Here is a 24,305-nt window from a genome sequence, read left to right on the forward strand (position 1 = left end):
CAGGCAGTTCATTGCAGGAGAGGGAGGGCTGGGGAGGCTCCCATAGTGCAGACTGGTTGGAGTGCCGCCTAGTAGGGGTGCCGGCCCATGGCTTTATTTTTGTGCCGCGGCCGTCCCTCCACTAACTAAGATTATTCTGAGTATGCTGCTGGCCATTTTACAGGGCACTTGGAAGCACTTACATTGTTGCTGACTAGCACACGATAGAATACCGGTCCGGCGGCAAACTCAACAGCCCTCAGAGACATGTTGCCAGATGCAGGCAATGAACAGCAATGAAGGTAAGGTATGTCAGAGAATGTGTGTTAGTCTGCCTCAGTCAGTATGTTTATGTATGTCATTCTGTATGGGTCAGTTAGTGTCTGTATGGGTCAATGTGTCTGTATGGTTCAGTGTGTCTGTCTGGATGGGTCAGAGTGTCTGTGTCTGTATGGGTCTGTATGTGTGTCTGTATGGGTCTGTATGTGTGTCTGCATTGGTCCGTGTGTCTGTATGTGAGTGTCTGCATGGATCAGTGTGTGTATGTGGGTCAATATGTGTCAGTCTACATGAGTTAGTGTTTGTGTGTCAGTTTGCATGGGTCAGAGTGTCTATATGTGTGTTTGCATGGGTAAGTGTGCCTGTCTGTATGTGTGTGTGTTTGCATTGGTCAGTGTGTCCAATGGGTTAGTGCGTGTGTGTCAGTTTGCATGGTCAATGTGTGTCTACTTGAGTCAGCATGTGTTAGTCTGCATGATTGGTTGAAGCAAATGGGGCAGCAAATTTGTTTTCGCCAAGGGCTTCAAAAATGCTTGCAACAGCCCTGTTGGAGTGTAGTCAACCTGCAGCCAGAGGAGCTGCAGCATGAAATGCACTCTCCACCACTGCACCACAAGTCAGTGCAATGTCCCCTTCCCTGACACAAAGTAAGAAAAAGGGTAGGGGCATACAGCTTTTTTCTTTCTTTTTAAATAAAAAAATATATATACATGTTCTCCCTCACATACACTGCTTCCCCCACGATAAATGTGCATTCTATAGTGTTAATTGTGTTATTCAGTAGTAAGAAAAAGGTTTAGCACTCCTTCACATGAGCTCCATGTTTTAGGCATCAACATATGTGAAAGAATATTTTGCCGAACACAAGGCCTTTGTGAAGACATACACCACATGTATGGAGTGAAATAAATAAACAATTAACAAGAAGTAGTAAATCCACATCATATCATGTCATTAAAAAGTAGCTCCAAGCATCATAACCACTACATGCTGCTGTGTGTTTTGATTTTGAAGCTAGCAGTACCCTAGTGCCATTACCCTTTCACAATGGGTTTGTCCACTTACCTGGGCACCACCAGGGACCAAGCCTCTTATAATGACAGGTGATTTGTATCTGGCATTCTGCAAAGCTGCAGGGACTGGATGCTCAACCCGCCGGTCATCAGTTGTCTGAGAACATCAGCTGTGCACACTCAGCCAATTAATGTCCTTACATTCAAGTATATGCACAGAACTGACATTTGCAAGCCCAGAACTAGCTAGTGACGCTGGCGGAGGTAGAGTTACACCTCTGGCAGTTATCATACATACATTGGTATATCTGCGGCACTTCTTTCTAAAATGCTGCACATACAGACGCCAAGCTCCATGAGCACTTCAAATCACTGAAGTGGCCATGGTACTTGGTGTAACCCTTTTAATGGATCACATGATTACATTGTTGTCAAGGTAATGAAGGCAATAAACAATGCATCCTATTTACAAAACTGGTGGACAAAAAAAAGAACTGTCATCAGATAATTGCCAAATATCTGTAGTTCTGATTAATAGTGTAACCCCAAATGTTCCTATGTTTCTTTAATCTAAAATGTCTCTTATCCAAAACCTGGCCTTCTCCCAAAAAAATATTTATATATATAGTCCCAAGATATTTACTAAGATGTAATTTATCTTAGTAAAATAGTCCTGCACATTGATGCTCAATATAGTTTTAATAAATACTTTCTGATATTGCTCATGTTTACACAGTTGCACAGTTCCGATATGTGTGCCAACCTGCCTTCGCCACAAAAAGAAAACGAAAAAAAAAACCCCAAAGGTTTACAAAGTATCATTTTACAAAAATCTATTATAACATATTAAAACAAATGCTAGTTGTACCCAAGATACATTATTGTTATTAAATCTCTCGTGTTTTCTAAAATTCTCTCCCAAATTCTAGGACAATATTTTGCATAATAAACAAATCCTCCAATCTGGCCTACAAATGAAAAATTGAAGCCCATATTTTATAATTTCTCACGGCTGAGATGATATTTTTTTTCCTTTATAATTCAGCTTATATTTTTGTGGTAGGAAGGAAGCCTAGATGGGATGTTTATATGTTCTGTCCTGTCTGATATGTCTTGATATTTCTCCCAGTGGATTCCCAAGTGGAGCATGAGAAAATCTCTTCGCTCTGCGTTTTCTCCTGAATCTCACATAACTGGAAGTTCTCAGCGATTAGCTAAGAATGGGGCCACTAACTCTCAAATTCCAGCTTAAGCGATCAGTCATTTTTGTCATTTTTCAGTTTGGAAAGTATGTGACGCATACAAAAGGTTAATAGCATACAGTGCACTGTGACACGAGCATCCTAATAATTGTATTTTTGATTATTGTATCTTTTTTGATGTACAGCCCATGATTAAAGGACCACTATAGGCATCCAGACCACTTCAGCTTAATGAACTGGTCTGGGTGCCAGGTCCCTCAAGGATGAACCCTTTTTGCTGTAAACATAGCAGTTTCAGAGAAACTGCTATGTTTACAAATGGGTTAATCCAGCCTCTAGTGGCTGTCTCATTGACAGCCGGTAGAGTCGCTTCGGCACTTTTCACTGTGATTTTCACAGTGAGAAGACGCCAGCGTCCATAGGAAAGCATTGAGAATGCTTTCCTATGAGACTGGCTGAATGCGCGCGCGGCTCTTGCTGCGCATGCGCATTCAGCCGATGACGGCAGAAGAAGGAGGAGATTCCCCAGCACCGAGGGAGCCCAGCGCTGGAGAAAGGTACGATTTTAACCCCTTCCTCACCCTAGAGACCGGCGGGAGGGGGGCCCTGAGGGTGGGGGCACCCTCAGGGCAGTATAGTGCCAGGAAAACGAGTATGTTTTCCTGGCACTATAGTGGTCCTTTAACTAGACTTTTGCTAGAATTAGAGAACACATGCATTAAATGTGACACTTGCAAGTAGTAGATATTGTATCGTGGTACCAATTGAAGGTGAAGATTTGGAGACCATTTGCAAAGGATGGTTGCTAAGCTTTTTAGGAATAGGGGATACTATACTTCTACTGCAGGAAGATATCACCTCTTCAGAATTTGTGTATATGATTTAATGGGCCAATATTCAAAATATTTAGGTTAGCAAAATATCTTAGGAAAATTGCTGGAAACCATTAAAATTATTCCTAACTTAAACCATTAAAATTATTCCTAACTTAAACCATTAAAATTATTCCTAACTTAAATTATTGTCTAACTTACAGTTAAATGTGTTTGTAAGTAGGTGGCTGAAATCCATATGAATTCCCTCTCAAAACAAAATAGCAAAACCAAAATATAGAAAATAAGTAGATAGTGAAGGATCTCTGGCTGTCATTGGAGAAAATAAACACTTTTTATTTCACAAACACAAAGATGATCCTTTATTCATGGTGCCATGGCAGACAATCATAGATTCAGACCTTTCAATTGTCCTGTTTTCTTTGGGACAGTCTCAATTTTAAGGTCCTGTCTACCTGTTCCAATTTGAGCAGGGTCCTCAACTACCTGTTGTTCCTGTTACATTTTGTTATTGTCTCATTTGGTAAATTACCCTTTTATTGTAAAACGCTGCGGAATAAGCTGGCGCTATATAAATACCAATAATAATAATAATCCCAAGTGTCCTCGAAGTACTCACACTGTGAAGCGGGCACTAGCATTCTGCAGAAATGGTCCTCTACGTAGAGGGCCAGCTGGGAGACTGTCTGTCAGCCTGGCATGCTTGTTGTAATGCCCCTTTTGTGGGTGGGATTACCAACTCTTTGGGCAGGCTAATTCATCATGGGCATTGCCAGTGACACAAGTTGTGTCTTTGGAGGTCCTTTCCCACCCATCACGATTCCATACTTCCCAATGATAAGTGCAATGCAGCTTTAGCTGGTACAATTACCCTTCACTAGCAGACACGTTTCTGTTTCAGTTGATCTCTAATTCACGTTTGTTAAGTGGCGTGGTTCAATATGAAATTTGACATCCTTATATATCTAAATACTCTTCTTCAACAACATATCAACAACAGAATCATTAGTATACTAAGAAGGGGAGCGGTGGAGTCTGTGATGGGTGATAGTCAGATGTGGGTGTAGGTAGCACCTCTTCCCTGTTCAGAACTCTCACGTGTTATACAGTGGCTGAGTGGGAGTGTGGCTTAAGCAATGCATGGTTCTCTATCTGGACCACCAGTGGAGCTCCTCTGCATCGTCTCTGGACGCACAGCTTGCAGTCAGGGCCAGATTTACATATCAGAATTTTAAGGTGACCCATGCTCTGAACGTGAAGTTGTCAATGTGCTTGGAGTAACCCTTTAATTTTAATAATCTTATATAGAGAACATATTAATGTGTTGTAGCATTTTTATTTTATTTATTTATTTGCTGCTTATGTAAATATACAGGCATTGTTCATGAACGAAAAAGAAAACCTTCAGCTCTAAAAGAGAGTTCTTCTTTTACCACATTTTATTCCTATTCGTACTTGCTTAAATCCACTGGAACTGCTAAACCTGACTGTTTGAAAAATATATTGAATATTTCAATATTCAGTGTGAAGTAGGGGGTTAATATGAATCTGATATGGGCACTAGGTGGCAGTGTTCATTGTTCTTCAATTGCCATGACTTGCAGAAGATAAATTATGGAATGCTGGGTTTACTAAGTCTCGCTGGAATAAGATGTGAGTGGGCATTATCATTTTGGATTTGAATACAACATTGATTCATAAACTGGTGGTTTGCTGTACTGTCCATTAGCTAAGATTGTGTTTTCATCAAGCCTCTTTGAGTACCATGACGTGTAGTCATCCTGTTGATGGTGGCACACCTGGCCCCATTACATAATCTTAATTTTGATATTTTTTGCATTGATGTCCCACGGCATACAGTAGTTCTTGCTAGGTACCATCAGCTGCACTCAATAGCTTCCTCACATGCAATATTAATCGACAAATTTAATGGCAACATCCCGAGGATCATATTATAAATAGCTGACTCATAATTCTGTGCTAATTGTTCTGCATATGCCACAATCTGAAATGAGATGTTATAATTTAGAGATAATACAATATAAGAAATCACCCTACATGTGGAACTATTGCGCACTATTGTATCACCGTCGGTCACATTTTCTCACGTACTAAGCTAGCATAGACATTATAATAAGAGAGAATAAAATTAAACCTTATCTTAGATAGTTGTCACTCAGAGTTTTATAAAAAAAAAAACATTGAGGTTCCTTTAATTATAGCTATATAGAAGATTCTAACAAAGAAAAGAGATGCAAAGAGAGATGAAACTTAAGAAGTACACATTTTGTTGCTGACAGGTAAACAAACAGCTGTTTGTGACTATAGAAGCCGCAGGAGGGGCAGGTCAGCACTCTGTGAAGTCACATGATGTATATGAAGAATTAGGAGAAGACCAGAGATCAGAAGACATAAGGCATGCAAGATCAGATGACAATAAATAGGAAAGAAAAAGTGGTCTGAGGGAAAAGAAATCAAAATGAGCCCCTTTCTTTCTCTGTAGTCAGCTTGGTTGTGCTATGTTGAGCTGGACTGGGTATTGTAAGTTTATCGAGTTTATGAAATGAGTGTCATGAAGTATTTCCTTGTGGAACAGCCATGATCTAATTGAACAATGACCACAGCATGAAAGGCTAGTGAATTATTTACTGCGTCAATACCAGCATTGGAACAGAAAGCTATCCAACTCTATGTGAAGTACTAAATGTACTATGACAAAGACACAAAATTGTAAGCTGTAGCGTTCTACCTGGGACATAATATAGGTGTTACATGGCTAACCATAGCTTTTTATCTAATTTAAGACATATTTTAAAGGGACAGTATAGGCTGCCAGACCATCTTCTTATTGAAGTGGTCTGAGGGCATTGTCACTGTCCCCTTAACCCTGCAATGTAAAACATTGCAGTTTTAAAGGACCTTAAATGTTTACATTAAAGGATTAAGACTGCCTCTAATGGCTGTCTACTAGACAGCCACTAGAGGCGCTTCCTGCATTTGCATGGAGTTTAGCATTGTGAAAAGAAGCTGGAATTTCTAATGCCTTGCATGAGGACGTTCAGCGTATTAAAATTCCCAATTGGAATTTCCTGGCTATGGGGAGGCCTAATGCATGCGCCACAAGCCGTAACCATTAAAGGGGGTTTTTAACCCTTCAAACACCGGGGGAGCGGGCAGACAATCACCTTAGGGCATAGGGGCAATATAGCATCAGGAATACAGTTTTGTATTTCTAACGCTGTAGTGTTCCTTTAAGATCTTATTGAAAATCTGTGTGTGTGCATGCCTTATACAGACTATGATAACATAATATATTCAATTACTATAAGTTCATAAGTAAATCAAAATGCTGATTTACACGGTCTCATGTATTTATTCTGATAACCTAGTGGAATAAATAACATGTGACTCCACTTTAAACATACATATTTCGATATACTGCAACTTGAAAATTGGGATATTTAGGTTTAAATAAAACCGGTAAAGGTGGTATATGTGAAATAAAAAAAATGAAATCAATATACAATGTTTCAACTTTTCACCACTGTGTACTTTCTCATTGATATATATGACCAAAAAAGGAAGAGAAATTAGAACTTAAAAAAAATAAAAAAAATTTATGTCCTAAAAATATTTTTTTTGTTGACATATAGATCTAGTATTATGATCTATACTCTCCTTCACCCCTCATGTCAAATCAATCGCCAAATCCTGCCACTTCCATCTCAAAAACATGGGATGATACGGCAAAGGTGCTTGTCCATGCCGCTGTCCTCTCTTGCCTTGACTACTGTAATCCGCTTCTCAGTGGTCTTACGTGTTCCAAACATGCCCCGTTAAGTCTAGAATGAATGCGGTGGCGAGGCTCATCTTCCTGTCCACACCTACCATGCCTCCCCCTTTGTCAGTCCATACATTGGCTTCCCGTGAGATATAGGACTCAATGTAAGATCCTGATACTTGCTTACAAATCTCTTGCTTACAAATGCTGCTCCGACCTACTTATACTCACTAATACACAAATATGTCCCGTCTAGGTCCCTGCGCTCTGCCGTAGATCTACGTCTAACCTCTGTTCGTACTCCTACCTCTGATGCTCGCCTTAAAGACTTCTCTAGAGTTGCACCACTCATTCAAAAAATCTTTGAAAACGTACTTCTTTAGGAAAGCATATCAATTAAACTGTGAACAGCTTTCCCTCCCCGCACCCTGATTCCTCTCCCGAAACTGTCATCAAAACAAAACACTATGCCCTCAATGAATACTATCCTAGCAACCTACTTTTCTACCCTACCATTACCTTTTGTGTCATTTTACCCCACTCCCTCTAGCATGTAAGATCATTGAGCAGGGCCCTCAATCCCTCTGTTCCTGTGTGTCCAACTTGTCTGGTTACAAATACATGTCTGTTAGTCCACCCATTGTACAGCGCTACAAAATTTGTTGATGCTTTATAAATAATATTAGCATTAATAATAATAATAATTTAAGTTTTTAAAAAAATATGTCTTAACTTGTTCTGCTACTTACTCTGGGATGGTGCCATAGCACTCCTGGCCCCTTAATCTCTACTAACTAGCCTTTAGTGGTTACGGTTCTTGGAGTAGCAACTATTATGACAGCAGATAGGAATCAATTCAGAATTGATTCTGCCTAATATACAACCTCTAATTTTCTCAGTTATCTGTTCTTAAATATAGACCGGTGGATTGAAGTAGAAGACAACAATGGAGTACAGGCACTTTTTGGCAGGCCATGCAAACCTGCGTGGGGGTGGCCACAAAACTAGAAAGGTCGAGGACAGGAAGGAAACAAACAAGATTTTAATGTTAGATAAGACTTTTTAATGGTTACGCAATAGTCACTTTTGCATGTTACAGCAATGATTTGAACCCTTATGTTATATAGTTATGTTTAAAGCGTATCTGTCACTTTCTAGTATTTCATACTGATATTATCTTTATAAAGTACTGATTCAGACTGCTTTGGATTTTCACAGTGCGATCGAACGATACCACTAGGGAAAGTTTGGGACTACTTTGTTTTATGGTATAGCCTCAGGTTGAAAAAATGAGGAGCACCATTGTCAACTTTTGTTCTCCCTTAACTTTTCTCACCTCCCCTGTCCCCCGTGGTCACCAGACCCACAGCGGAGCTGTGCATTTCAAGAGTCTTTCTGATTTATGAAACTTTATTGAATTTTCAGTGCAATCCAAAGATACCATAAAACAAAGTAAGGACTACTTTGACTTATGGTAAAGCCTAAGGTTGACAAAAGGAGGAGCTCCTCTGTCAACCTTTGACCAATCCCAGCAGTCATCACAAATGACAGCTGTGGGATTCAGGTTTTGTCTATGGAGGGTCTTACGGGATCCTCCATAGACCTCAGCGTTGTACTCTTATATATTGAGGAGGAACCTATGACAAGATTTGTGCAAATTGTTTCTGCAAAAAACTAGGATGGTTCATGACAAGATGTTGCAGAAACTAAAGAAAGTTAATGTTAATAAAGCCACAGGGCCAAGTACTTAAGGAGCTTAGTGTGGAAATAAGTGACCCTCTGTTTTTAATCTTTCATGATTTTTTTTTAGGAATCGTATCGGAAGATTTGAGGAAGGCAGATGTGGTTCCTGTATTAAAAAAGGGTTAAAAATCTTTACCTGTGAGCTTAACATCTGTAGCTGAGAGAGTATTTGAAGGGTTATTAAGTGATAATATTCAGGAATTTATTGAGAAGAACATTGTTATTAGCAAAAATCAGCAAAGTTTTTAAAAAAAAATAGGTCATGCCGAGTTTTTCAGCACATTTTTGTGCTAAAAAAACCCAACTCGGCTTATACTCGAGTCAATAGTCTGTATTATGGCAATTTGCATTGCCATAATACAGACAGGGGCTGTGGGGGCTGCAGAGAGTTTACTTACCTGTCCTGCAGCTCCTGTCAGCTCTCTCCTCCTCTGCGCCGTCCGTTCAGCACCTCGGTCAGCTCCCAGTGTAAGTCTCGCGAGAGCCGCGGCTCTCGCGAGACTTACACTGGGAGCTGACAGAGGGAGCTGCACGGACGGCGCGGAGGAGGAGAGAGCTGACAGGAGCTGCAGGACAGGTAAGTTACAGCTCTACCAGCCCCCCTCTCTCCCCCTTGAACTGCCAATGCTGGACCACCAGGGAAGGAGAGCCCCCCTCCCTGGCCAGCTAGCAAGCAGGGAGGGGGGACGAAAACAAAATAATTAGTAATAATAATAAAATAATAATAATTAAATAATAATACAAAAATAATAATAATTAAATTAAAAAATAATAATAATAAATAATTATTAAAAAAAATTACAATAATAAAAAAAAAAAATTGCCCACCCCCCACCAAGGCTCTGCAACACACACGACTTATACACACACTGCATTCATACACACACTGCATTCATACACACACTGCATTCATACACACACACTGCATTCATACACACACACTGCACTCATACACACACACTGCACTCATACACACACACACTGCATTCATACACACACACACTGCATTCATACACACACTGCATTCATACACACACTGCATTCATACACACACGCTGCACTCATACACACACGCTGCACTCATACACACACACTGCACTCATACACACACGCTGCACTCATACACACGCTGCACTCATACACACACGCTGCACTCATACACACACGCTGCACTCATACACACACGGTGCACTCATACACACACACTGCATTCATTATACACACACTGTAAATAAATATTCAATTAATATATTTTTTTTAGGATCTAATTTTATTTAGAAATTTACCAGTAGCTGCTGCATTTCTCACCCTAGTCTTATACTCGAGTCAATAAGTTTTCCCAGTTTTTTGGGGTAAAATTAGGGGCCTCGGCTTATATTCGGGTCGGCTTATACTCGAGTATATACGGTAATTGAATTCTACGTCGACGTAAGTAGAAGTATAGATCAGGGTGCTGCAGTAGATGTAATCTGCTTGGATTATGCCAAGGTGTTCAGTATGGTTCCACACAATAGGTTAGTTTTCAAACCAAAAGAAATTGGTGTAGATGAAAATTCTTGGGTAGAACCCTAGCTTAAAGACAGAGCACAGAGAGTTGTCATTAATGGCAAATATTCAAACTGGACAAAAAGTAGTAAGTGGTATCCCTTAAGGTTCTGTTCTGGCAACTCTTCTTTTTAACATATTTATAAATGATTTTGAAATTGGCATTGAAATTCATGTTTCAGTGTTTGCAGATGACACAAAATTCTGTAATGTAATACAATATGAGCAGGACATTACTTTGCTGCAGAGGGATTTAGATAGATTGGGGAACTGGGCACTCAAATGGCATTTAATGTAGATAAATGCAAAGTTATGCACTTCAAGATAAAGAATGCATAAGCAACTTACACCCTAAATAGAAGTGAATTAAGAATAAAAAAAAAAAAAAAAAGAAGGATTTTGCAATTGTTATGGACAAGAAACGAGGAAAGAAGTGCAAAGTCAATCAGCAGTTGCTAAGCCTAGTAAGGTATTGTCATAAAAAGGGATACTAATTTTCAGCATGAAAATATAATTTTGCCTCTTTAAAAATCAATGGTAAGACCACACCTCGGGTATGCTGTGCAAATGTGGGCACCTGTTATAAAAAAGAATATTATGGCATTAAAAGTTCATCTTCCTCCTCCCCTTTCCTCTGTAATCCTATCTCCCAGATTCATTTATTTTACTTATTACTTTATGTTAAGGAAATTACTGCAGCTATGTTGTCTCTTAGTGCACTCAATGTACCTATTTGTACCTGACTTCACATGTACCTTTGGTATACCTTGATGTTTGAACTACCCGCACCTCTGTAATCTGCTGTACATTCAAGTGATTCTCTTTTCATTTTTGATACCAATGAGACTGTATTTTCCTTGCTATGTACCCACTTCCCTTTCTTTATTCTTTAATCCCTGTTTTCGCTAAACCAAATATTAAAAAACTATAAATAAAGAATTTCTAAAAAAATAAAAAGTGCAGAGGCGGGCTACAAAATTATTAAAAGGTTAACCAATTTAAATCTGTATAGTTTTGTAAAATGGCGCCTCAGAAGGGATATGATAGCGTTATAAAATGTATATTCTGGTCCAATACAAACCAAATCTATTCATAGACAGGAGTAAACACAGGACATGAGGTCACACATGTAGATTGAAAGAAAGGAGATTTAGTCTAAGGCAAAGGAAAGGGTTTTCTTTTTACAGTAAGAACAATAAGAACGTGGAATTGTTTGCCTGAAGGGGTGGTTTTATCACAGTGTACAGATGTTTAAACAGCACCTGGATGAACACTTGCAAAAATCCAATATTTAGGGATGTAATTTTTAGTTTGTGGGGTAATAGCTTTTTGATCCAAGGAGAGCTTCGACTGCCATTCTGGGGTCAAGAAGGGCTACCCTGTCAGGTGGGTCAGTCTGTTTCCATGCCCTTGCTATAAGTGTATTGGCTCCGACCAGTATGTGGTAAGAGTCTGGAATAGGCTCCATTATGTTCTTTGAGCGTCATGAAGAGGAGGCCACATTTCGGTGTGAGTGTTATCTCCCTACCTATGGCTTGGGTGCATCCTCCTCCACCTCCCTTCAGTAGGGTATTATTTTTGAACACGTCCACCAAACGTGGTACATCGTGCCCTTCTCTGACAGACACCTCCAGCACTTATTGGAGGTGCTGGGATATATGCTTGCCAGCCTGTCTGGCACCATGTACCATCTGTATTGGAGTTCGCGCATTATCTCTAAGTGAGAGGCGCAAGGCGTTCTCTTCTTGTGTGACAAAAAGGCCTTTTCCCATTGTGTTTCCGCAAACTGTTTGCCTATATCTGCCTGCCATGCCAACATGAAGCATTCTGGAGTGTACTTAGTGGGATTGTTCAGCATATTATATCTAAGTGAAAGTAGTTTTTGGGCTGGTGTGTCGAAGTGCACGCTTGTTCCAAGGTCTTAATAGTAGGTGTCATTGCCTGGTCTTTTGAGTCCAACAACAGATTTGTGTTGGAGGTATTGTAATAGTGTGTTAGTTGGCAGGCTATACCTAGTTTGTAAAACTGGGAATTCTAGCAACTTGGCCTGCTCGTATAGGTGGCCCACATGGGTGCATCCTTGTTTTGTCCAGGCGCAGTAGTCAAAGGTGGGGTTAGCTATGTGTATACTGTACAGAGGGGTGGCCCGTGCCCAGTATTTTTAAGTAATATAGTTATTGTCAGAATGACAGCCAGAATGACAAACAAAATGGTAAATATTTTAATAAACATGTACAAATACTACAATATTGGCAAAACTGAGTGTAAAACAACGGAACTTGCATCTCAGTTTTCAAGTTGATTGAATTATGTTTAGATTACATATTTATTTCATATAATGTTCAGGGTTAGTCCAACTCTTTGTAAAATCTTCATTGCAAATATAAGTAAAAATGCACAGCTCAAAAATAAAAAGGGCTGGATTTGTTCACTGACATTGTTTCTAGTGATGAGTTTCTCACTTGTATATATAACAAAAAAGGAAGAAGTAACCACTAAGATAGAACACAAATGTGAGTCTGTTATTGTCCCTCTCTGCATTATCTGATTTTGATTGAAGTGTAAGACTAGAGTCTTCAACTGACGCTTTGATAATGTGATACACTAAACAAATTACAACACCAGGTGTGTCCTAACTGACATTGTGCCAATATTGCTGATTTTATTACCTAAAATACCATGTACAATAATTTATATGGACACCCTACAAACATATGTTTGTCTATCTTCTGTCTGCCTGCCTGCCTGTCCATCTCTCTGTCTGTCTGTCTGTCTGTCTCTCTCTCTATCCAGATGTACATATACAAAGCAAAGTGAATAAAAAAATCTGGAGCGTATTGCGACAATGTAGACTTATCAATATACAACAGATGTATCAGCAAATTGGTTTACAGTTGAATAAATTTGCAATGCAAGACTGTGCCAAGATTTGATCACAAGAGGTGAGATAAACCCGTGTGTTCTGTGCAGTTGATAGCAGGACTAGATTCTGTATATTCTTAACCTCCTCGTAACCTGCTGTGTTTCCTTTTCTGCCTTACATACATATCAACACATAGTAAAATCCTTGCTGTGCCGGTAAAGCACTGCTTATTAAGTAAGTTCAGCAGAGCATCATCATTGCTAAATCACTTTCTGGTTTGGTGAGAGCTCAGTGCAGTTCTTGCACGGTTGAGGGGCATGCAGCAAATCAAAGAACTTCAAAGGTGAGTATATTGATATTATTTATTATATTCAATTTATTCTTTGGGCACATTAATTTTATGATCCATTAAACAAAGAATGGGTCATCTGTAACCTGGAGGATTTCATTAAACTCTTAAGGAGGTTAAAAAGAGGACTTTTAACATCCTTAAAGGGACAGTATAGTCACCGTAACAACTACAGCTTATCGAATTTCTTCTGGTGAGTAGAATCATTACCTTCAGGCTTTTTGCTGTAAACACTGTCTTTTCAGAGAAAATGCAGTGTTTACATTACAGCCTAGTGATAACTTCACTGGCCACTCCTCAGATGGCTGTTAGAGATCTTTCCTGGGTCATGGCTGCCTGAAATGCATCCACACATTCAGTATCTCCTTCCTCTGCATGCAGACACGGAACTTTCCTCCTAGAGATTCATTGATTCAATTCATCTCTATGAGGAGATGCTGATTGGCCAGGGCTGTGTTTGAATCATGCTGGCTCTGCCCCTGATCTGCCTCTTTGTCAGTCTCAGCCAATCCTATGGGGAAGTATTGTGATTGGATCAGACTACCACTTCTGCAGACAGCTTGTTTTTCTGAGGCAAACAGCACGCAGAGCTACAGCTTCAGGCTTGAATACAGTAAGATTTTGCTATATTTATGGAGGCATGAGGGGCCCAGGGGGGGTAGATGGTGGTTTTAACACTATAGGGTCAGGAATACATGTTTGTGTTCCTGACCCTATAGTGATCCTTTAACCCCTTAAGGACACATGACACGTGTGACATGTCATGATTCCCTTTTATTCCAGAAGTTTGGTCCTTAAGGGGTTAATGTATTAGGATCAGGGGTAGGCACTCCAGATGTTGGACACATCTCCCATAATGCTCTTACAGCCATAATACTGACATAGCATTATAGAATATGTAGTCCAAAGCATCTGCAGTGCCGAAGGTTGCCTACCTCTACATTAAGATGTTTAATCCCTGCTCACACTTGGGAGACCAAGGTATCAGTTGATACCTGGGGCTTCCCTCGGTCAGCTGGTGCCATATTTTGTGCATAGAGTCCTAAATGTAAATGTCATTTTAATCCCTGCGGCTGGGCGAGCAGATTTAAACGATCCTCAGTCTGCCATATTATAGAGCAAGATTTCCTGGGTCTGGAAAGATCCAGACAGGGTATCCCTGCCTGCCCCCTGCCAACTGTGACCAAGCACAATGCAAGCAGCAGGTATAACATTCTAGAGCAACAGCATGAGAGGGACACCGTCCTCTAATGCTGAAAACAGCCAGTAGATAACTAACTCTTAAGAGTTAGTGTTAGGGTAGGGTTAGCATTAGCATAGCTTATGGTGAATGCTGTTTTAGAGCATATGGTCAGAAACAGAAATGTGTACCCTATAGTGTTAAAATCACAATTTAGGTTGCCTCCCTGAGGAGTGGCCACTGGAGGAGTTCCTAGGCAGTAATGTAACACTGCCTTGTCTCTGAATTAAAAAAAAAAATAACATTTAATATGGTTCCATTTGATGTGTAAAAATTATTAGACGCAAACGTGAAAAATAATTTATCCCAATTTTTTACATTTTATTCATACTTAATGTTGTGGTAGGATAGTAAAAGAAATCGCTGTTTGTCCTTAAAAAGACAACATATAATATGCACAATGGCACTAAAATTACAGTGGCACAAACACATAGCACAAATTCTAGGTTTTGGTACAAAAGTTGCACAGTTGCCTCCATCCTTAAGGTGTTAATAAAATGGGTATAATTCGACAACCATGGCTGCTACCTAAACATTTGAGAAATAAAAATGAAAAAAAGAATTAGAACTTGATTAATGTAAAGAATATGTGGTTCCAAGTAGCCTCAAGCCCATGGAAGTTTCGCTGGCCTTTGCACTGCTTTGTCAAGGGAAATAAGAACGTATTACCGTTCATACTAATCCTAATTGACATCATAATGGACACCTTGAGATACTAGCAAATGTTACATTACTTATTAATTCTATTAAAACTCTAACATTAAAAACGCAGTTGTTGACATTGGAAGCCACAGGTGTTCAATTTGATTCATCTCAATAGGTGTTGATACTTTGAAGTGTTACTTACCACTTTTTTTAGAATTTGTTCCAACATTTATCTCCTTTTATGGTGAACCTTTTTTTTTACTAAGTGCACAGGATGTTTTGCATAAGGCAAGAGGAGGAGGGGAGAGGGTGTATTTGCAGAACCCTAAAACCAGTAGCTTAGTGCTTGTGCTCATTAAGCCACAATGGACAGTGTACTGTTTGTCGCTCTGATACTAGTCTACCTGGCAGGTAACTAAAATGTTTAAGCTGAATATTATTTATATTGCAAACTCATAAAAATAAGATTTCCTTCTACTGTTTATAATGTAGTGCTATTACCATTGCTTTTTTTTTTATCTGTCTACTATATAAACCAAAGCATAAATTAGTTTTTTTGTAAACAAACGGCTACAAATAATAATGACTTCTTGTACGAGCATTGCACCATGCGAACATGCATTATCTTCTCATCCCCTAGCCCAGTAAATCACATGTTACTTGTTTAGTTATGGTGGTACAATTGTTATTTATTTCTAAATATGTCCTCTTAGTTTCTCTTTTAGAATTGTCTAATAAATTTGTGCCTACAGTAAGTAAAATATGCACAATGCAGCTCGTAAGGTTTCTTAATTCCAAATACAAATTGTGCTCTTAAATGGATATTATTTTTTTGTACAAATGTAGTTATGTTCTATTTTTATGAATAAATAACTATTTTATTTAATCTTTTTTTAATAGGCTGAATAAAAATGTTACTTTGTATGGCTAACCTGTATAAGGACTGAACACTCACTGCCAAAAATTATATATAAGAAATCAGTAAATAATGTTGGTTTCCATTTGATACAGGGATTTAAGAGTAATATAAAAGAACATGTATATAACATTGACGTGTAAATAATAAAAATAAAACCTATCGGAGGAGAAAAATGTAGGCTACTGTTAATTTTTCCCTTTTTTGGTTTGCCAATCTTACCTATTATTGGTCTGGGTTGTGCCCATTTCAAATGGTCTGTCTCCACAACTGTCCCGTGTCCCCCTAGGGGTTCTTATTATACAGCGCTACGGAATTTGCTGGTGCTATATAAATAATAAAATAATAATAATAATTTGAGAAAAAATATGTTCAATTCAGAGTGTGTCCATAAGAGGTCATTCTGATATCCAGATTTTGTGGACTACATTTGGCTCTTACAGCCAAAATGCTGGCAAAAGCTTCAGGGGAGATGTAGCCTACAACATCTGGAGTTACCCCTGGTGTAGTGCATTGATTCACATTAAGTGCATTAAAAAAATCTGATTGCATAAGATTGAATATATTTGCTTATGTGTATTTATTAGGTTTAAACTGTGTAATGTGTGCAGCACATTTATTACAATAATTTACAATAGATTAAAATGTTCAAGTGATATTTATTGCTAAACAAAAAAAGTATTTTAAGAAATCCATTAAAATATAGAATAGTTTTTTTGTTGTTACTGTTATAATATATAAGTACAAAAAACAAGACAAAGTAAAAAAAGAAATAGAAAACAAAATGATTTAATAATTATATCACATAAGCTAAAGATTTCCATTATTTTATGTTATAGCACCCGTAATCACTGCCTGTAAATAAAAAAGCATAAAGAACAATTATGCTATACTTGGTTAAATAGTAAATTATTATTCCCAACAATTCTCATTTTAGTGAATAAACATTATTGTGTCTTATTAGAAAACATCTACGTCTTTGCAGCAATATGCAAAGTTGTTAATTTAGCAGATCTCCACAATGCAAACTTTTTAAAGTACCGGTAGTCTTCAAAATAATATATTTAATATCCATTTTCTCTTTTTTTTCTGCCACCTAGATTGCCATTTTTCTATTTCATTCACTGTTTTATTCTATTATTCCGCATATAAGTATATTTTTACCAAGGTCCTAACAGGATTTATCCACTATCCTTCATCTTGACTATTTTGGCTTCACTTTTCTGCTCACCATAAATCACTACTTAATTAATTGACCCCAACATTTTTAAGATTTATTAACAGGGTTACATACATGAAAATTCTAAATAAATTTCAAAGTGAACTTCAAATTTAACGTCAAAATAGCCGAACCAGTAAAATTCTCTAAGTCAGCATTGCTTTCAGTACAGCTACTTTGACCCTAAATTTTAAATTTTTTGAATTCATATTGGATTCTTGATTTAGTAAATAATACTGTAAATATTTCATTTATTGTACAACAAACAATTTGCATAAATTATGTAAGACGCAGTCATAAAGAGTCATCATAAAGACGCAGATAAAGTATAATATAAAATATATAATATAAAATAAAATAGACAGAGTCTGGATATTATTACATAATACTGTAATAATTTGCTATATTTTAAATAATTTAAAGTTCACTCTATAAATACATTTTGTTAGCATGGCCTAAAGAGTTTTTGCTTTCCATTAGGCACAAATGCAATGATCTAATGAGAATGACATGAATTGAGGAAAGCTTACAATCACATTAATTCTATTGTTCCTGCTTTAATAAATCTATATATTATATTTATTTTTTTAGTCAAATTCAAATATCATTAATTATAAGTGTGAAGTTGTTAAATGTTCTTGATTGTGTTGGAAAAAACAGTAAGATGTCAAGAACTTCAGTGGACATTCTAAAGTGTAAACACTTTAGTATGTAATAAATTAAATCAAGCTAATGGATAGTATATCTCACATAAAACCGATGTAATAACTTGTCAAGTTTTCAATTTTCTTTTTATAGTTTTGTGATGTGATAAATGGGAAACAAGCAGGAATACATAGATTTTTATAACCACATTTCACAGCCTCATTAACAACATATAATGCTAAGATATTATTGTGCTTGCTGTGGTGCACAACAAAAAATAAAGAACAGAAAAAAAAAAAAAATAAAAAAAAAAAAAACACTGAATTTTGGCAAATTAAATTGTAAAATGGTAGAATTCAGGTGAAAACAGCTAAGCTGTAGTTGTAGCTAAGCTGGAGGCATTTTCTAAATCCGCTTTTTGCCTAAATTGCCTTTTCAGACTTCAGTTCCTTCAAATTTGGAGTATATAGGCTTATTGAATAATCTGTGGATTTTTGCAAATTGAACCTGAATGGAAAAATTGAGGCAACATTAGCTGATTTGGAAACATTCTTCATCTAAGCCAAATTTACAACTTTTAGCCACATTTTACCATTTGGATTTCATTTGCAAAAATTCAGAATTTATTCAGAATTTATTGATTAACTCTGTTAGTGAATAACCCTACAAGTGCATATGTGTAGCGTTTGGGGGAAATTTGCAGTTTTCGTGTGCTCCAACTCATTAAAAAGTTCTATTATATACAGTATACTGAAAGGCAGCTATCAGGTCTATTCATTACTGCAAGTTGTTGGCAATGGCATTAGAGAACTGATTTGAAAAATGTGGAGTAGACTAGTTGAAAACAGAAAAAAGTCAAGATTATCCCATAACCCTTGTTTTTTTTTTTATAATTCTTTATTTTTCCGTGCTCGATTGTACAGATAAATAACAACTGACATCTTAGCATATTTTCAACTTTCAAGCATGTAACTGTAGCTGTGACATTTGTTTTAACGTCATTGTGATTAGTAGGGTGTTTTTGAGATGTGTTTGGTAGGCACATTGTTTTTTTATGGTCATGTTGGGTGGTCATGTTGTGTTTGGTAGGCACATTGGTTTTTTTATGGTCTTGTTGGGCTAGCATGTGCAAATGTTAGCAAGTAGAATGTTGGTGCGTGTTGCGCTCCCGGGATACTACAGGATTAAGCTTACAAGTGTGCTCTTTTAGTTTCAGGAGGGTATAATGCTGCATTGAAGCTTGCACATTTGTGTAATCAGGTTGGTCTTTGCGTAGGCAATGGCAGGGTGTGTGCGTTTAGTGGGTGTTATGAGCGGTGTGAGCTTCAGGTGTGTGTGAGCTGTGGTTGGTGCTGTGTTGCAGTGGTGGTCCGGCATGCCTAAGGGTTACCCTGTCCTAGGGGGACAGCGGGGTGGTGGGGTGTTTCGGACGCCATTCGTCTCTGGACAGCCTGATGGATATAGGCCAGTTACTTGCTGGGCTGGAGGGGTGTGTATGTTGTGTGTGTGTGTGTGTGTAGAGATAATAAAATAAAAATAAAAAAAACAACTATAACATTTAAACACAAAACGGAACATTATGCAACTGAATAAGAGTCTGTAGCCTCTTCTTTGGTAGGGATAAAAGTCTTGATATACAGTTCGGACATAGCCGTAGGGCTGAACTAAGGTTATCTCAGTGCCTGTCGTGGGTCAGGTATTCGAGGGCTGCGGGCTCGTCATCGCTTGTCCGGTTGAAGTGCTAGCCGTTTGGTCCCAGGTTGCGTCTTGGTCGTCTTCTGTAGTGCCGTGTGGCCCCGGTTGGAGTCCTAGGGTGGTCAGGAAGGCCGGAGCTCCCGTCAGGGAGGTGAGGTTGTGAGTGTTCCCTTCGTGGCGGACGAGTAGGGAGCCGGTGTTGCCCCATCTGTATGGTATGTTTGCTTTACGTAGGGTGGTCGTTACCGCACCAAAGGTTTTACGTCTGAGTAGTGTGGCTCTGGTGAGATCTTGAAAAAACAAAAGATTTGCATCCTCAAATTCTAGTGGCGTTTTGCCCTTCAGGGCAGTCATTATTTGAATCTTGTCATGTATGGTGACACAGCGTAAAATGACGTCCCTGGGGGTATCTTGTGTGATGCGGACAGAGCTTGTTACACGATATATACCGTCCAGAGTGATTTTCTTTGCTACTGAGTGTGGCAGGATCGTTGTCAAGAGCCGTCGCGTATAGTGCGGCAGTTCTTCAGTGGTGATGGAACCCTTGGGTTTTTAAAGGAACCTTCAGAAACTCACTGGTGCAAAAACGTATACACATATACATATAGTAACATATAAAAATACACACTTTTACATTTTTTGTAGACTAGTTGAAAACAGAAAAAAAGTCAAGATTATCCCATAACCCTTGGGTTTTTAAAGGAACCTTCAGAAACTTACTGGTGCAAAAACGTATACACATATACATATAGTAACAAATAAAAATACATACTTTTACATTTTTTTTATTTTTATATTACTCTTGTGGTGAATAAGATTCTATAATATTTAGGGTTTGGTTAATACCAACTTTTGCCTGTTTCCAAAAAAATCAGCATTCATGAGCCATCCAAACCTGGAGGCTACCTGAGCACGACCTAAGAACTCTTTTCTATGGAATCTGTTAAACATCCCAGCTGGATATCATCTTAAATTTAAACAATTTATCGATAATTTTTACAGCTCTATCATTTTACAAGTTGGTCCGTAAGCCCCTACATCTTTGCTTTGCGTAAGTTGCTTTAAGCAAACAGAGAAAACAATAAACATTAGATTTTTTGTCAGCTATTCATTTTCCCTCTTCCTTGCCAGGATCCCTATGATTTTTTATTTAGCATCTGTTTTCTGTTTTTATATGTCCTACAGCTTCCTTTCCGTTACATACAGCAATTCTCTTTTTAAGCAAATTAATTACTTTTTCTACAAACAGACATTTTACTGAAAGGATTTTTTGCTAAATTGTTACATTTTATTATCAAACCAACAGTTCGCTTTTGCATTGTTGGCGAATTTTGCACTTGCAAACTAATACTTCATAAAATTTGTAACAATTGTCTTCCTTTAATGGCATTATGTGTAAGAAATTCTGTTAATTGTGGTACAAGAAATCAATGTAGCTCTCTCTCTTTTTAACTGACCTATATTCTACAACAAAATTGAGTTTTAAATAATAGTTTTGCTTTTTAACACTTATTGTTTACTTTTTTCATTTTTTACTAAAAATGATTTAAAATTAAACTTGTGTGTGTAAATATATATATATATTGTGATATAGGCATATTTTTACATACAATTTACTTTTACATTCCGCATAGTTATGTAAAATTATCATATGAAGACACTAGTAAGTTACCAAAATATGGGACAGTTTACATATACTAATATTTGCTTTTTCATAATAAACTTTGCACATATTTGAAAAATAATGCAACTTTTTCAATCGTCCAAATGCATTTTTTTTTATTGCTTCCGGAATTACTTTTATTCTTTGTCTACTTACCCACACAGAGTACAAAGTAACTAGGTAGGTTGTGAAGTGGTAATGTCAAATCTAAAAAATGTTGAGGTTTCATGCTTTGCCTGAAGTGGCATTTCATACCATGCCTTGAGTTTAGAGCGGCTGGATTGCAGAAGTTGCATATAACGTATATTTTTTGTACATTTCTCTCATGCCTTCAGCAGCTCCAACAATACACATGCAGGGTTCTAGATCTAAAAATGGGCCATCGTTAGAGCAGCCAATTCCATCGATCACCACTGCAGGACGGAATCCCACCCTGAGATGTATTATGTCAGGTAGCAAGATTGCTAACCACGTGATGTCATGGTATCGTCAGAAAACAGGGAGAGAGATCCAGTTCTTGGTGAGTTATAGAAACCGTCCAACGTATGGAAAAAATATTCCAGAAAGATTTATTCCTGAAGTGGATGAGTCAACTAATACCTTCAGGCTGACCATTGGGAACGCAGACAAAAGCGATGAAGGGGTCTACTACTGTGTGGTGTGGTTTTCTAATCATTACATCTTTGGTGAAGGCACAGAGATCAGGGTGCAAGGTATGTAACACAGTCAGGGTTCTTTTCTAAACATTGCCAGGGACCTAACGGGGAAATTCACTTATTAAATCTAAATAGCTAAATTGGCTATTTAGCTGCCATTTATTGTAGGCAGTAAAATGGATAGTTAATCAATACCATCTATTTGGGCCTTCAGAAGCAAATGCTAATTAAGATATTTGTGTAGTGAAACAATTATAATTCAATGATTCCCAAAGCTTACCATTTCTCCTTGTTGGGCACACCTTCAAAGTAATTTTCTAATGTGTGCAAATCTGTATTTTCTAATATTTTCTGTAACTGCTAATAGTGGTATAGCTGTGGTAACTGCAGTCATGTGCAACCCGTTGTGAGTACATTAATTAGGCTCAGCAGAGACCACTTACAGGGTCAATATGCTGCCAGAATGTTTTGGTGGTGGCTAAATGAACATCCAGCATAACTATTCAGAGTGGCACAGCTTTATTTATTTGGAGCTATGGTGTTTATCCTGTCTACATGGGGTATCCATCACAGCATAATAATATGACACCTGTCACCTTCTGGCATCAAAGCATTACATGTTAGTTCCACCTTCTGTAAAGCATAGGAAAAATACATCAGACAAAGTAGTCCCTGATTTTCTTAGTACACATTTTGACTGGGTTGGAATTTCAATGAAATTTGAAAACAGTCTTTAAAAGCATTTCATAAAGATTTTATCTCTATGAAATGCTCTTTTTAATTGGAGGGGGTAGGGCGAAGGGTAGAATGATGACAGAGGTGCTTTAAGTGTATGCCCATTGCATAAGGCTAAGATATACAGTATCTCTACGCAGTCATAAAGAATATATTTTATTATGCTATTTATTTATTATATTTTTGTATCATAGGTACTCATACATTGGAGTTTTACAACTCCTACTGATATCTTCTGTTCCACTATGGCGCAGGAGTCTGTCATGTTGCCCTTATGTACAGTATTGCATAAAATATGAGAACTTAAAATACCCTAATAATAATTAACAAATCTGAATTTCTTGTAGACACAGATGACATACAAAGACCAAATGTTACTCTTTTTGGACCATCGCAAGATGAAATCCACATCCACAATTCAGCTACTTTCCTTTGTCACGCTGTACATTTCTTCCCTGAGCCTTTACGTATTAAGTGGCTACTGAACAAAAAATACACACTTCAAGGCTCAGTTACTTTTGCAACTGTTCAAAATAGAAACAAATCATTTACAAAGACCTCTGGAATTACAATACCAGCCGCTCAGTGGGTTCAGGGAGTGGAGGTCACATGTCTGATAGAACATGAGACTGGTATGAAAAGTCTCACGGCAAACTCATCTTCTACAAAAACCTCAGTACCTATTGTAGAAGGCAAGTAACAAAAGGAACTTCAATCTGTCTACCTAATTATATTTTGTGAATATGCTGTCTACTTACTTAAACATCTAAAATATACATCTAGCTTCTACAACACAAGTAAAAGTTTGTGCATATAATCCCAATAAAAGCATATAATCCCAATAAAAGTATAAACTACAAATATGAATTAAAGTATAGGTAGTGTAGTAGGAACCGAACCTGTTTCATCTAAAAAGAAGAGCTCCTGCAACTCTGTATTTAGAGGGAATAGAGTTATGGTATCATGACCAGATAGGGAGCAGGTAGGTTTGATTTAATTTTGTGAATGTACCTGTATATACGTTTGTGCCTGTATAAGACTGTATGTAAGTGTGTGTGTGTGTGTGTGTGAATGTATCTGTATGTGTACATGGTGAGGTATACCGGGATGATATTGCTGTTTTGAGATGTAATGTGAAGGAATATGGACGTTGTGGGAAGATGCAGTGGGGATTATGTGGTAGAAGTAGAGTTAGTTTGGATGGCACATACAATGTCTTGGACCAGCCTTGCAGAAGAATAAAAGCAGATATGTTTCTATTGGCACACTGATATGTAGACCGGTAAATAGTTACTATTACTCTA

At 37.8% G+C, this 24,305-nt stretch overlaps 1 protein-coding gene across 1 annotated transcript in view; it reads left to right on the plus strand.

Moving 5' to 3' along the window:
• Positions 1 to 23,711, plus strand: part of LOC134573563 (immunoglobulin alpha-2 heavy chain-like) — a 62,300-nt gene extending 38,589 nt beyond the window's left edge. The window contains exons 2-3 of the mRNA XM_063433344.1: positions 21,946 to 22,323; positions 23,349 to 23,711. Coding sequence (XP_063289414.1) covers positions 21,963 to 22,323; positions 23,349 to 23,701 — 714 coding nt within the window. The 5' untranslated portion in view covers positions 21,946 to 21,962 and the 3' untranslated portion in view covers positions 23,702 to 23,711. The remainder of the gene's footprint in view (positions 1 to 21,945; positions 22,324 to 23,348) is intronic.
• The last annotated feature ends 594 nt before the right edge of the window (positions 23,712 to 24,305 follow it).

Source organism: Pelobates fuscus, chromosome 9 (assembly GCF_036172605.1).
Source record: "Pelobates fuscus isolate aPelFus1 chromosome 9, aPelFus1.pri, whole genome shotgun sequence".
Classification (NCBI taxonomy): Eukaryota; Metazoa; Chordata; class Amphibia; order Anura; family Pelobatidae; genus Pelobates; species Pelobates fuscus.